Here is a 13866-nt window from a genome sequence, read left to right on the forward strand (position 1 = left end):
GGAAGGAAAACCGGGCGGCGGCGCCACCTTGGGAAAGAAAGAAGCCGCGAGCCAAGACCTTGACCCAAGAGAAGGCCGGGGGCGCACCGAGGCCAGAAGAGAAACCTCGAGGCGCGCTGCGAGCAAACCCGACGCCTTCGAGCCGGGAGCGCCGCTGGCTCCGCGCACTAGGGCGTAGCCCAGGGAACGCGCGCCGGCCCATCTAGTTAGTCGGGGCGTGCTTCCTGGAGGAGGAGAAGGAGAGTTTACCACTCGAGCGACTGGGATGAATGGAGGGGGCGGGGCAGCTGGCAGGCTGGGCCTTGCCGAGGCCCCCTGCCGAGCCGGGGGCGGGGGGCCGGCAGCGCGCATAAAGCTGACGCCCGGGGAGTCCTCCAGCGACCCGCCGCAGAGGCACAACTTCGTGGGTCCTTGGGCCAGTCGAGCTTCTTCCCAGAAACTTCCCAGCCCCGCCCAGCCCCTAATCCGGCGACGCCTGGGCGGGCACGCGGGCTCGTAGGAGCCCGACCTACACGTTCTGGCGGAGTCGCCCCGGGCTCCCGGGAGCAGCCTGCTTGGGACCGACAGGAGCGCGGGTGAGGGCGCCGGGCGGGCGGACGGGACCCCGCCCAGGGCGGCACCGGGGCGGGGCGTCGAGCGGCATTAGGACCCAGGCGCGGCGCGGGGGTGTGTCGCCGGCTCCGGCCGCTGGCGCGCCCCAATCGCCAAGCTCGGGGTCCTGGAGATGGGGGGGTGAGGAGCCGGGGTGTGCGCGCGTCTGTGCAGCCGTCCGGCGGCCGATCGCCGGGGCCATGGCCGCGGCCACCCGGCGCATGTTCCATATCCAGCCATGCGGTGGGTGCCTAAGCCGGCAGGCGCGGCGAGAGGGCCGTCCGTTCTCCGCGGCCAAGGGGTGCTAGGCGGGGTCGCGGAGCCGTCGGAGCACCGGGGAGAACGCGGCTGCCGCCGGCCTGCCGAGGCCCCGGGCCACGGTGGGCGAGGGGGTCGTGGAAGCTTCCCAGGCCTGGGGTCAGGTGTGAGTTCAGCGGAGAGGGAGGGGAAGGCCGGGGGAGTACGAGGGTGGTGGAGGGAGGCCCAGGAAGCCTCGTGGACACTGCGTGCTCGATTTAATGTCCTCTCGCCGACTTGAAATTCTTAGTCTTTGAACCAATGCGGTAGCCAGCGGAGGAGTGGGGCGTGGAAGTGATTGGGACGGAGCTGTGGGGTCCCTAGCACCCCGAGCGCCGGGCTCTTCCCAGGGGGTACGCTGCCGCCTCCTGCTACGTTCTGCCGGGACACCTTCTCGTCCCCGCGCTGCGGAGAAGCCTGCCCACTCTTAGGGATCCCGGGGTGTCCGACTGCCCCCTGCGAGGCCGCAGCAGCCTTTACCTCGCGGCCCTGACGCCTGAGGGCCAGCCTGGGGTTTGTACGGCCACTTATTTACCTGCACGTGGGGCGCCCGGGATGAGAGTAAGGTGTGCACCACCCCCACCCTTCCAGACCCTCGTCACTCTCGTCCTCTGTCCATCCCTGCAGCCTCGGATGCTAGCTTTACCGCCCCCGCCCCTCCTCTCTGGATGCAGCCCGGGCTCCCGTCCCGCGCGTCCGTCCGCATCCTGCCCCCCGACCCCCAGGGTCTCCGAGTCTGGAGGCGCTTTCCTCTCGTGCACGCGGCCCCTCCTGTCGCTTCCTTCCTCGCACGGAGCGGCACAAACAGTCGGGACCATCCGGGGCCCGGCGCGGTGAGCGCGCCCGGCGCTCCCCCTCCCCCGACCCCCCCCCCCCCCCCCGCCTTCTCCCGGGAGGACCAACGGCTCCGCCTCCCAGGAGGCCCGGAACGCGGGTGGCACCGAGGGGAGGAGGCGGTTACCAAGTCGGCCCCCTGTGACCTCCAGCGCGTGCGGTTGGGGGCGACTGCACGTGTGATGGGTGTTGATGGCCCCTGGGACCGATGTGAGAGTGAGAAGCGCTATGTGCGGGCAGGAGGCCCCTCCGCCCAGGTGCTGGGCTTGGCAGCGAAACAGCGAGAGAGGGAGGCCAGGGAGGCCGTCCACTACATGGAGGGTGGAGGGACGGGCCCCCTCCCTCCAGCTCTGGCGGCCGGTGCTGAATAACACAGTCCACGGTACTGCACGGGTGCTGTTAATAACTTCTGGAGGAAACGGTGCTGGGAACGTCTCCCCCCCACCCCGCTTGGCCCTTTCCCACTTGGGCAGACCCTAGCAGACTGGCTGAAGAGTGACAGGCTCGGCTTCCTCTGGCTCCGTAGGGGTCCCCTGCCTAGTGCGCCCCTGCCCTTTCCCCCCCAGGTTGGCCTGTATTGGGTACCTTGGAAGGGTAAGAAGGCATCAGCACGGTGGGTGTTGGGTGGGGAGCAGCTGGGCACAGGAGACTGTCCAGGGCTGGTTGGTGGAGCTGGTAACAATTCTTGGGCTTCCCTTACAGAGAACTCCTCTAACGTCATGTCACAGAACGGATACCTTGAGGATGTAGGTGAGTACCTCTGTGGGGGGGGTGTGTAGAGAGAGCTCCTTGGTCAAAAGTCTCTAGGGAACCTGGTCCCTCCAGCTGAGTACCCATGGCATTGACCACCCATCTAAGGGCCTCTGCTGGTGCTGGAATGCCTTTAGAGCCTCCCGTCCAGGAGGTGGTGGTATGGTCAGGGGCGGACACGGACAGGTCACTCCAGTGGTCCTGGGAGGGCAGGCAGTTCCCTCTCCTGGGCTCTGTGGACCATCTGGTGACTTCCCTTGGTTCGCTGTTAGAATGCTCTGGTTACTGGGCCAGCCTTTAGGCCATGTCGTATGTGCCCACATCCCTCAGTCCTTGCCCAGTCCTGCGAGGGAGGGGGCTGCCATTTTCCCCCTAAAGCCATGTAACTGGACCTTTCCCTGCTTCAGCTCTCCCGCTTGCTCCAGACCAGCTCTCCCCCTGTCCATGTCTCAGGGCTCTCCTGTGCCCAGACCTGGGGCCTGGCCTGACCATCTAAGGGGTGTTCAGTGGGACAGTGCTTGGACAGAGTGGTGATAGGCTCTGACCCAGGGCCCCCAGGGCCTGGTGACTGCGGGGGCCAGGCTGTTGGCAGGTGGGTTAGGTGTGTGGTTGAGCTTACAGGATGGACGTGGGGACATGGCCTTCTAGGAGCATTGCAGGGACCTGGTCGTGTCAGCTGGGTAGGTCCTAGGTAGATCCCAGAGTAGGGGAGAAGGGGGCAGTGTGAAGGGCAGCGCCCACGAATAATGGGTGCTGGTGGGGGTGACGGAGGGGAGGCTAGGGCAGGTGGGGACTGGGGAGGAAGGGGTTTTTCGTGGACATGAGTGAGCTCCATGACAAAAATGGGAAGGACATCTTTTGACTCAGAGCTCTGAGTGCAGTGCAGACCCAGCACCTCCTGCCCAGAAGGGCCCAGGCTGAGCACAGGACCCTGGGGGAATGGGGCCCGGGGTGTGCAGAGGAAAAGCGGCGGGCTGGAGTGGAAGTGAGTCAGGGTGAGTCACTGGCTGGCAGGTTTAGGCGTGCTGCCGGCCTGTCCCCGGCCCTGCACAGGTGTTTGTCAGGCATCCTTGGGATCTGGGCTCCAGGAGCCCCTTTCCTGGGAGTACTCCCAGGTGGTGAACCATAGGGACCCACAGGACGGTCAGGAAGGGGTGCCGGCAGGGCCCTAGGAGGACCGGCCGGAAGAGGAAGCTTCTGTGGAGCCTGGAAGAAGGCCCTCTGGGGAGGGAGGCCCTCTGCTTGGAGGACAGCGCTGGCTTGCCTGGGGTGTTGGCCAGCTGGCCTGAGGATGACCCATCAGAGGTCGGGAGTGGAACCGGGCCCGATGGACCGGGGGTCAGGATGAGGGTAGCAGGCCTGGCCCAAACTGCCATCCCAGAGCTCGCGAGGAGCCCAAGCAAGGGTGGAACATTTGCATGTCACCAGGACGGCTTCCTCTAGAGGAGGGGCACCGGGGCTGTGAGCCGATGGAGGAACTAAGGCCCACCCAGAGAAGGGCTCCGCTCTGGGAGGGAGTCCCAAGGTGCCACGACACTCCTTCTGCCTGCCATTGGGTCCCCCCTCTCAGCCCCTGACTGTATCTCTGGCTCCCCTACTTCCTGGGCCTTGTCTGCTATCTGGACCGAGTCTGTCAGCCTTGATGCTTCACCCCACATGCCCTCCCTGAAAGGAAGCACTCTAAAACCCTGTGCCAGTAAGGCGCAGAGGGGACTGGACACCACAGTAGTTCCGGCTTCCCTTGGGTCCCAACTAGGGAGCCCGGCAGGTCTGGGTCTTGTAATTTGGGGGCTCAGGGAGGGCAGAGGCCAGTCTTAACTCATCATTGCACCACCTACCGGGCCCAGAGTTGTGGAATGACCATATCTTTCTGTAGCTGAGAGGATACACATGGGTCGGAACAGTGCAGGGCCCTGGTTCCTGCAGCTGAAGAATGTTGGAGAAAGCTGTTGGGCGGGGGCTTCCAGCTGGCTGCCATACTCTGATTGGGGCTGGGCTGGGACTAGACATTCGGCCCACCTGGGCCTGAGGCTTCCTTCCTGGACTACAAGAGGCCTCCCTCACCACTCACTGAGAGTGCACCAAGGGGGACAGCCCAGGGGCCCCCGCTCCTTGAGCTTGGAGTCCCTCCCTCTGGTGTGTAGCACTGACGGCCGGGTCCTCTTTGGGGGTGGGGGTCTCTCTCGGTGGTGGTTGGGTCTCTAGGCTACCTCAAGTGTGAAATGGATGATGCCTCTGAAACCCGTGAGGAGAGCCTGGGGGATGAGGCCTTCGACACGGTCAACTCCTCCATTGTGTCTGGCGAGAGCATCCGTTTTTTTGTCAACGTCAACCTCGAGGTGCAGCCCACCCAGGCTGGTATGGGGGTTGTAGCAGGGACAGGCTGGGGGAGGGGGGTGGGCAGGGGACTGGGGGCTGGGCAGACACGGCCCCACGCCACCAAGAGAGTCCCGACGAGGTGGGGCGGCCCCCTGAGCCCTCCCGCTTTTCTCTAGCTGAGAGTGAATCGCCTGGCGGCTGCGGGCTCCTACACACCTCCCGCAAGGTGAGTGACCCATCGGCAGGACAGGACCTTTGCTCCTGGACCACCCATTGGGGGTGGAGGTGGCTGCTTCCCTGGGGTAGCTCACACTGCTCCCTCTCACACCGGATAGACATCTCACGCTAGCCCTCGACCTGGCCATGGGGGCCAGCCAGGCTGGGCCGTCCCTCTCGGAAGGGGTACTGGTCCTGGTGGGCAGGGGCCGGGGCAGCCGGGGGGCACCACGGAGGAGAGTCCCAGGCCGTGACCGCAGATCTCACTCACGGGCCTGTGTGGTTCTATGTGTGCGGTCCCCACAGTATCTGAAGCTCAAGAACTTTGAGGAAGAGATCCGGGCACACCGGGACCTAGACGGTTTCCTGGCCCGGGCCAGCATCATCCTGAATGAGACGGCTACCTCACTGGATGACGTGCTGCGGGCCATGCTGTGCCGCTTAGCCCACGACCCCCACAACACTGAGCCTGACTGCAACTTGGACCTGTTCATGGCCATGCTCTTCACTGATGCCGGGGCCCCCACAGAGGGTAAGGGTGGGGCCTCGCTCCCCAGTGGGGCACGGGAGCTCAGGGAGGTGGGCTGGCGGGCCCTCTGACCCCCTTCACTCTGCCCTCAGCCCACCTGCTGTCAGATACCATTCAAGGGGTCACTGCCACGGTCACAGGGGTGCAATACCAGCAGTCCTGGATCTGCATCATGTGAGTTGCAAGGCCACCACGTTGGCCTCCCCAGTGACAGCTGGCCCACCCAGTTTGGGGGCGGAGGGTGTGAGCACTCCCGTCAGAGGTCACTGGGGCGTCAAAGTCAGGGGTTCTGGGGGAGGGGGAGCCCAGCTCCCAGGGTGGCAACCGTGTGCCCTCCCCGCCCCTGGCAGCTGCACCTCCAAGGCCCTGCTGAAGCGCCATGTGTGCATCAGCCGTCTGGTTCGCCCACAGAACTGGGGGGAGAATTCGTGTGAGGTGAGGTTTGTCATCCTGGTGCTGGCCCCGCCCAAGATGGTGAGTAGGGGTCTGGGGGTGGCTCTGTCTCCTGAGAAGGAAGGTCCCAGGTTACTTGGCCCTTTCCCTGGGAGCATCTCCTCCATGTGCTGGGGGATCCCAGAGTCCGGGCCCCTGAGGGCCTCGTGCTCATGCTGTCCTTCAGATCTGCCCCACCGAGTCTCCCTGAAGCATCCTTGCTAGGTCCTCATCAAGCCCTAATTTTCCCCGAGGTTGCGCAAAAAGTGGTATTTCCTTCTTGACTGAAAAGAGATACTTGTTAAAATTAGTATTATTCCAACGTGGGGGCTTTTCATAGGTCTGCCCCAACCCCGATCCTTCTTCCAGGTGGCTGGCTCTATGATTTCCTGGCCAGGGATCCCCACTTCTGCCTGGGCCATGTACCCCCTGGTCAGGGGCACATCTTGCTCGTGTGGGGGCTGAAGCTAGTATGGTTTGGGGAGTCTTCTTTGAAGGAAACGGATTTCAAAATCATAAATAGAAAATGGCGAAGGCCCCTCCCCAAGCCAGAGAAGGGCCTTCATGCTTAAACTTCCACTAGCTTCTTGACGATTCTGCCCCCTTAGGCAAAGCAGGCTCTGAGGGGAATGTCCCTCCCGGGGAGGTTATAGTGCTGGGAAGAGCAGAAGTGGGCTGCGCGTTGGGCAGAGGGAGTGACAGCTGGTGAGGCGGCCAGAGCCGTGGAAGGGGCAGCATCCCAAGCGCCGAGTGCCTGGAGTCATGCCTGGTGACAGGCGCCAACCAGCCCAACACCTGGCTCCTCCTCTGGAGAGCAAGCCTGTTCTAGAGCGAACAGGAAAGCAAAGCGTGGGCAGGACAGGCCTGAGACGACTGCTCTGGGCAGCACGAAGGGGTTGCCGTGGGGGAGGCTGGGCCCGGAGTTCATGGACACAGTTGACTTTGGTCAGGCAAGAGGGAGAAGGCTTGACAGGCCTGGAGCCCTTTGGAAAATCAAATAAACCGGCAGACAGTTGGGAATACCGCTAGGGAAGCAGAGCTGGGGAAAGGTTTGTCTCCATCATTGTGATCTCATTATCCGCGATGATGCAGGTTTGTGTTCCTTGGGACAATACCAGTACCTCAGTTTATAAGAACTCATGAGTTTATTAAGGAAATTCGGAGACTTGGTGGTGGTTCTGGTGATCTGCGGGATCCCTTGGCCAACTCCACTAATGCTTGACCTTTGGGGGACAAAACTTGCTGCCACTTCACAGTGGGGGGCACCTGCCCCATGCCTGGGACTATCCGTGATGGCAAGGGCAGGGCGGGGGACCCCCCAACTCTCCAGGAACTGCAGGTGTGATTTTTTTTCTGCCCCCAGAAAAGCACCAAGACTGCCACGGAGGTGGGGCGCACGTTCGCCACCATGTTCTTGGACATCACCTTCCGCCAGAAGCTCCTGAACACCCGCACGGAGGAGGAATTCAAGGAGGCCCTGGTGCATCAGAGACAGCTGCTCACCATGGTGAGCCAGTGCCCAGCCCTTGGCACCAAGGGCTACAACATGAACTCCATCTGCAGACACAGACCCCTACAGGTACAGCAGGGAGGCAGGCCTGGGTGGCTGCGGTGAGACATGGGCCATGGGCCGCAGAGCTGACAGACATCTGTCCCCTTCCCCAGCCCCTGAAGCACAAGGACTTTCTCCCTGTGGGGAAGGGCATCCGGGAGGACATTGCCCGCAGGTTTCCCGTGTACCCATTGGACTTCACAGACGGTACGTGGCCCTATGGTCCCCCACCCCCGCCAGAGCTCAGCCTGTGGCTTCGGTCCCCAGGACAACACATGGGCCTGTCCTGCATCCCCAGCAAACTTCCTGTCCTGTCCCTTCGCTAGGCATTATCGGGAAAAACAAGGCCGTGGGTAAATACATCACCACCACCCTGTTCCTCTACTTCACCTGCCTCCTGCCCACCATCGCTTTTGGGTCTCTCAATGATGAGAACACAAACGGGGCCATCGGTGAGCCAGGGGCGGGAGGCTGGTGGGGGTGGGGCAGGAGGCCCAGGGCTGTGGCGCCCCCTGACCGCTCCCCTCCCCCCCCCAACCTCCTCAGATGTGCAGAAGACCATGGCGGGGCAGAGCATCGGAGGCCTCCTGTACGCTCTCTTCTCTGGGCAGCCGCTGGTGGTGCTGCTGACCACCGCGCCCCTGGCCCTCTACATCCAAGGTGCCATGGACTGGCGGTGGGGAGGTGGCTCCTGTGGTCCCCGGCCCCAGCCTGGCCCTGACCAGCCCCCTCGTCCTGCTGCCTGCAGTAATCTGTGGCATCTGTGGTGACTACGAGCTGGACTTCAACACCTTCTACGCGTGGACGGGCCTGTGGAACAGTTTCTTTCTCGCGCTTTATGCCCTCTTCAACCTCAGTCTGGTCATGCGTCTCTTCAAGAGGTGACAGGGCCTTCCCTGAGCTGCTGGGACCCTCAAGCAGGAGGGAGACCAAGGCCGGGGATCTGGGTCAGCCTGCATGCCGGCCTCCAAGGCCCTGTAACCCCAAAGTGGATGGGGTGCCCGCACCGTATCATTGCCCCAAGAGAGAAGCGTGGGACCCTGGTCTTCATGGCAGGAGGAGGTTGGGGGCTGTGCAGAGGCTCAGGAAAGCCTCCCCCCACCCCCGCTGCCCGGCCCCCTGACAGTTCACCCCCATTTGATGAGGCATGACATCCCTCCCGCCCCCCCGGCAGGTCGACAGAAGAGATCATCGCCCTCTTCATTTCCATCACCTTCATGCTGGATGCTGTCAAGGGCATGGTCAAAAGTGAGTGTCTAGGGCGCCTGGGTGGCTCAGTTGGTTAAGCGACTGCCTTCGGCTCAGGTCATAATCCTGGAGTCCCGGGATCGAGTCCCGCATCGGGCTCCCTGCTCAGCGGGGAGTCGCTTCTCCCTCTGACCCTCTTCCCTCTCGTGCTCTCTCTCTCTCATTCTCTCTCTCTCAAATAAATAAAATATTAAAAAAAAAAAAAGTGAGTGTCTAGCCGGTGGCCGCCTGCTGCAGGGGAAACTGAGCTGAGCTGGGGGACTATGGGCTGTGGCCAGGGCCGCCAAGCAGCATGCAAGCTAAGGCTCCTTCCACGGTCCAGGGTGCTCTTGGGAGCTGTGACCGGCAGAGAGCCGCAGTGCCATGTGCTGGAGGGTGACAGGGCTGACTCAGGCAGGATCAGAGGCACGGGGCCAGGTGTGGGGCACTGTCAGAGATCGGGGCGGTGGGGTGGGGTGGGGGGCGGTGGGTGGACAAGCAGGTCAGTGGGGCCCTCCTGGCTGACAAAGAAAGGCAGTCCCCTCCCTTCCCTGTCCCCCCCAGAAGCCCTTTCTCCCCTCGGGGGCCCCCTCTCCCCCGCATCCAGGAGGGAGCTGGGCCTCAGCCTCCCTGAGCTCAGATGGCTGAGGCCTGCTGGCCTGTTTCCGCAGTCTTCCAGAAGTACTACTATGACCATGACTTCGGGAACTATTATACAGACAGCACTTCCCTGGTGAGCCTGCTGGGCCTCGGCACCAGCCTCAACAACAGCCTCCACACTGCCCTCAACACCAGCCTCCTGACCCGCCCATCGCAGCTGACCTCCATGAGCCACCACGCCGAACACCCGGGCCGGGAGACCGCCGTGCTCAGCCTCCTCATCATGCTGGGCACGCTGTGGCTGAGCTACACCCTCTACCAGTTCAAGAAGAGGTGAGGGGGGGCCTGCGGGCGAGGGGAAGGAGGCACAAGCCCCCAGGCCACACTGATACACCCACCTGTGTCCCCAGCCCCTACCTGCACCCCTGCATGCGGGAGATCCTGTCAGACTGCGCCTTGCCCATCTCAGTGCTCACCTTCTCCCTCATCTCCTCCTACGGCTTCCAGGAAATCAAGAGTGAGTCGGGGTCCGGCAGGGGGTGCGGTGGGGTGGGGTCGCCCCTCGAGGGCCACAGGCTTGAGCAGGGGCCTGTACCTGCTGCAGTGAGCCAGTTCCGCTACAACCCCAGCAAGAGCCTCTTTGAGATGGCCGAGATGCACTCCCTGTCCCTGGGGGCCATCGCCAGCGCCATGGGCCTGGGCTTCCTGCTCTCCTTGCTCTTCTTCATCGAGCAGAACTTGGTGGCTGCCTTGGCGAATGCCCCAGAGAACAGGTTCGCAGGGCTGGGAGGGGGAGGGCTGAGCATGTGCCCGATCCTCCAAGGGGCCACGGGGCTCTGGCCACATGTGCCCCTGTCTGCTGCAGGCTGGTGAAGGGCACTGCCTACCACTGGGACCTCCTGCTCATCGCCCTCATCAACAGCGGGCTGTCTCTGTTCGGGCTGCCCTGGATCCACGCCGCCTACCCCCACTCCCCACTGCACGTGCGGGCCCTGGCTTTGGTGGAGGAGCGTGTGGAGAACGGGCACATTTATGAGACGTGAGTGTGGGCCGGGTCCCTTGAGACCTGAGGCAAGTCATGTGGGCCCCTGAGGTGGGGGTGGCCCTGGGCCACATAGGACCCAGGAAGGGAGGGAGCCCCGTGTGAGCTGAGGGGGGACCAGGCCCCACGGACCAGGGCCGGAGGTGAGCTGGTGCCCTGGGACGGCGCAGGATCGTGAATGTGAAGGAGACGCGGCTGACCACGCTGGGCGCCAGCATCCTGGTGGGCTTTTCCCTCCTGCTGCTACCCTTCCCGCTGCAGTGGATCCCCAAGCCTGTGCTCTACGGCCTCTTCCTCTACATCGCGCTCACCTCCATCGATGGCAACCAGCTCTTCGAGCGCGTGGCCCTGCTGCTCAAGGACCAGGTGAGTGTCCGGCCCTGGGAGTGAGGGGCTGTGGGGCGGGTCACGGCTCCAGGCCTGCCCACAGCGGGTCCCTGCCGCCCACAGACCTCGTACCCGCCCACCCACTACATCCGGAGGGTGCCCCAGAGGAAGATCCACTACTTCACAGGCCTGCAGGTCCTGCAGCTCCTGCTCTTGTGTGCCTTCGGCATGAGCACCCTGCCCTACATGAAGATGATCTTCCCCCTCATCATGATTGCCATGATCCCCATCCGGTAGGGACGGGCGGGCCGGGGGTGGCGGCGGCAGGGGGCGGGGGGCGCAGGGGGAGGTCCTCTGCCTCTTGCTCTCTGACCCAGGGCTCACCTTGAGGTCTGTTCTCCCTCCACCCAGCTACAACCTGTTGCCCCGAATCATTGAAGCCAAATATTTGGACGCCATGGATGCTGAGCACTGACTGAGGCCCTGACGCACAGGCCCCGGCCGTATCCCCTTCACTCGTCCCTCTGGCTCTGTCCAGGCTGACTCTGTGGCCATGGGGGCCGGGGGGGCGGGGGGTAGGGGTATGGGTGTCTTTTGGGGTGTGGCTCTGTGCTGCACCCCCTCCCAGCCGTCCCATCAGGCCTAGGGCATCTAGGCATGGGAAGGGGGGGTGGGTGTTCCAGGGTAGGTGCCCGTCCCTGTCCCCATTAGCCTTTCGCTTGGGTCAGTAACCCTGCTCAGGGCAACTTCTGTCCAGAGTAGGACTAAGCAGGACGGATTTTCTTTTGATAAAAGAGTCAGATGTCTGAAAGAGAAACCATTTCCTTGATTGTGTAAGGAACTTGCTGTATGCACACTAGAGAATAAAACTGTTTCTACGCTTCCATCTCTGCTGTCCTGCCCTGCCCCAGCCTCAGAGCCACCAGAGAATACAAGTCGGATGTAAAGGGGAGGCGGAATGGAAAGGACCAGGGTTTGTTGAGTGCCACAGGCTGTCACCTCCAGCCCCACACCATGGATGTTGGCCCAGCAGGGGGCTGGGGAAGATCCAGGAGGCCCTGGTGCTGCTGGGTTGCCAGGAAACCTTGCAGGGGAGGTGTCGTTCTGGGAAGAGCATGTGCAAGGGCCCGGAGGAGAGGGCTTGGGGCCAGTGCCGAGCCACGGCTGGCGGAGGAGAGACGAGCGGGCCTGGCAGCCCTGAGCCTGGGCTCCCAGAGGCAGCTGCAGAGCCACGGTGGTGACGAACGCCCTGTGTGGGCTGGGGCTGGGGCAGGGGCTGCACCCCGCACCAGGGCACGCATAGTGGGGCTGAACAGAAGTAGAAGACTCCGAGGGCAGGATGTGGGGATTGGTTTGACGGAAGGGAGAAGGGGCTGTGTTCCTGGCTTGGTCACTTGGTGGTTGGCCAGAGGCCCCATGACCTACCTTACAGGACTTTGGCTTCCCCAATACACCAGAGACCAAGGGCGCAGATGAGAGAAGACATCTGCTACCTCTAAGCTGAAAAGGACTCCCATCTAGATATGCTAAGAATTCCTGCAAACCAACAACAAAAAAGACCAGGACTCCAACTCCAATAGAAGAGGCAAACCTGTGAGGGGGCGGGGGGTGCCCCAACAGTAACAGGGGCGGCAGGAATGCTCGATGCCCTAGGTCACTTGACAAATGCAGCCCCAAGAGGGCTGGCCTCGTCCACGTGGAACTGGCAACACTGAGCCTCCCAAGGCCGGCCAGCCGCGTCGGGGGGGGGGGGGGGGCACCCTGGTGCACGGATGGGGGGAGGGGAGGAGCAGGGTGATGCTCCCCAGCAGGGGCGTGTGGGGACGAGCATGTTCAGTGTGGGTAGGGATGGGTAGCAAAGGGGGACGGTGTCTTGTGGGCCTGGGACATCACTCTAAGAGTTGATAGCAAGCACCGAGGGCTGCCCGGCCCTAAGCTCCATGTACCCACCCCATGCAGGCGGCATGTGATCCTTTGGGGCCCCCTCCCCAGTGGCCTGGGTATTCCCTCCAGGGAGGGCCGTATCCAGAATCACCAGGCGGGGAGCAGACGAGCCCCTAGCACCCGATGTCTGAGCCTCAGCCAGACAGCCTTTCCTGGGGAAACAACCCAGCTGAGCCTCACAGGCACATGGGGAGCAAAGGAATGATGTTGTGTCCTCACCCACACACACTGATGCACCTTAGGGGAAGAAACAACAGTTAAATACAGGCCATGGGCCATGCTGCCAGAACTGAGGAACAGTGACTGGAAGCGACATTCTCTATAACCTGCCTCCGAGCCCAGAAATAAGCCTGGGAGCAACCCCCCAGCATCACGCTCCCTCCTCCCCTGTTGCTTTTCTGAGTATCCTTGGGGTGCGCACCTCCTCCTTACCAAAGGAACACCTGCCGTAAAGGAAAGGGATCCTCCCCAGGCCCCTCAAGTCCCTCCCCAGGATTGGCTTCTAGGGCACAGTGAGGACCTGGGGCAACTGAAGCAGCCTTCCCGAGGCGCCTGGAAGTCCCAGGCTGAACCACGGTCATGTCATCTCAACTGGGGTGGAGACTCCATGCCCCCTCCCTGCCACAAAAACAAACTTGGCATTTTTTTTTTTAAGATTGTATTTATTTATTTGCCAGAGAGAGAGAGCGAGCGAGCACAAGTAGGAGGAGTGGCAGGCAGAGGGAGAAGCAGGCTCCCTGCTAAGCAAGGAGCCCGATGTGGGACTTGATCCTGGGACCCTGAGATCACGACCTGAACTGAAGGCAGACGCTTAGCCTAGTGAGCCACCCAGGCACCCCAGAACTTGGCATTTTCATCAAAAACCAACATTTTAGGGGCACCTGGGTGGCTCAGTAGGTTAAGTGTCTGACTCTTGATTTCAGCTCGGGTCATGATCTCAGGGTCGTGGGATCAAACCCCACGTCCAGCTCTGCACTGGGCATGGAGCCTGCTTGAGATTCTCTCCCTGTCCCTCCCTGTCACTCACTCTCTCTCTCAAAAAAACAAACAAAAAAAACCCACCCCAACATTTTAGCTGCTCTAATGTCATACTGAAATACAGCCGAAGCACTCAACTTCCACACCACCCACCCCCCAACCCAGCAAACACCATGGAGGCCAGCTGGGTGGTGGCCTCCCTCTGTGGGGGGCGGGCAGCATGGGTCT

At 62.5% G+C, this 13866-nt stretch overlaps 1 protein-coding gene across 11 annotated transcripts; it reads left to right on the forward strand.

Moving 5' to 3' along the window:
- The first annotated feature begins 353 nt into the window (after nt 1–353).
- SLC4A11 (solute carrier family 4 member 11) lies at nt 354–11600 on the forward strand. Of its 11 annotated transcripts, none has more exons than XM_027623993.1 (20): nt 354–575; nt 2425–2472; nt 4678–4830; nt 4968–5017; nt 5314–5539; nt 5629–5710; nt 5887–6010; nt 7332–7547; nt 7634–7727; nt 7847–7972; nt 8067–8180; nt 8269–8401; nt 8695–8768; nt 9419–9680; nt 9758–9864; nt 9952–10120; nt 10213–10386; nt 10560–10755; nt 10840–11009; nt 11128–11600. In XM_027623993.1, exons 2-20 carry the CDS (start codon nt 2442–2444, stop codon nt 11189–11191), a joined length of 2565 nt encoding a protein of 854 aa, XP_027479794.1. In that variant the 5' UTR covers nt 354–575; nt 2425–2441; the 3' UTR covers nt 11192–11600. The 11 variants fall into 11 exon arrangements, 10 of the variants coding, with proteins under 10 accessions (XP_027479794.1, XP_027479800.1, XP_027479793.1 ...); XR_003524902.1 differs by lacking the exon at nt 354–575 and adding an exon at nt 658–834 and having other exon boundaries at nt 10651–10755; XM_027623992.1 differs by lacking the exon at nt 354–575 and adding an exon at nt 658–834.
- Nucleotides 11601–13866: the final 2266 nt, after the last annotated feature.

This window comes from Zalophus californianus, chromosome 8, assembly GCF_009762305.2.
Source record: "Zalophus californianus isolate mZalCal1 chromosome 8, mZalCal1.pri.v2, whole genome shotgun sequence".
NCBI classification, from domain to species: domain Eukaryota; kingdom Metazoa; phylum Chordata; class Mammalia; order Carnivora; family Otariidae; genus Zalophus; species Zalophus californianus.

What these genes read in the sequence shown, in the direction of transcription:
- SLC4A11 (XM_027623992.1), top strand. Translation starts at nt 792, where the DNA reads ATGGCCGCGGCCACCCGGCGCATGTTCCATATCCAGCCATGCG. An exon ending in CTCTACCAGTTCAAGAAGAG is followed by an intron (nt 9,681 to 9,757) that starts GTGAGGGGGGGC and finishes CTGTGTCCCCAG; the next exon opens with CCCCTACCTGCACCCCTGCA. An exon ending in GCGAATGCCCCAGAGAACAG is followed by an intron (nt 10,121 to 10,212) that starts GTTCGCAGGGCT and finishes TGTCTGCTGCAG; the next exon opens with GCTGGTGAAGGGCACTGCCT.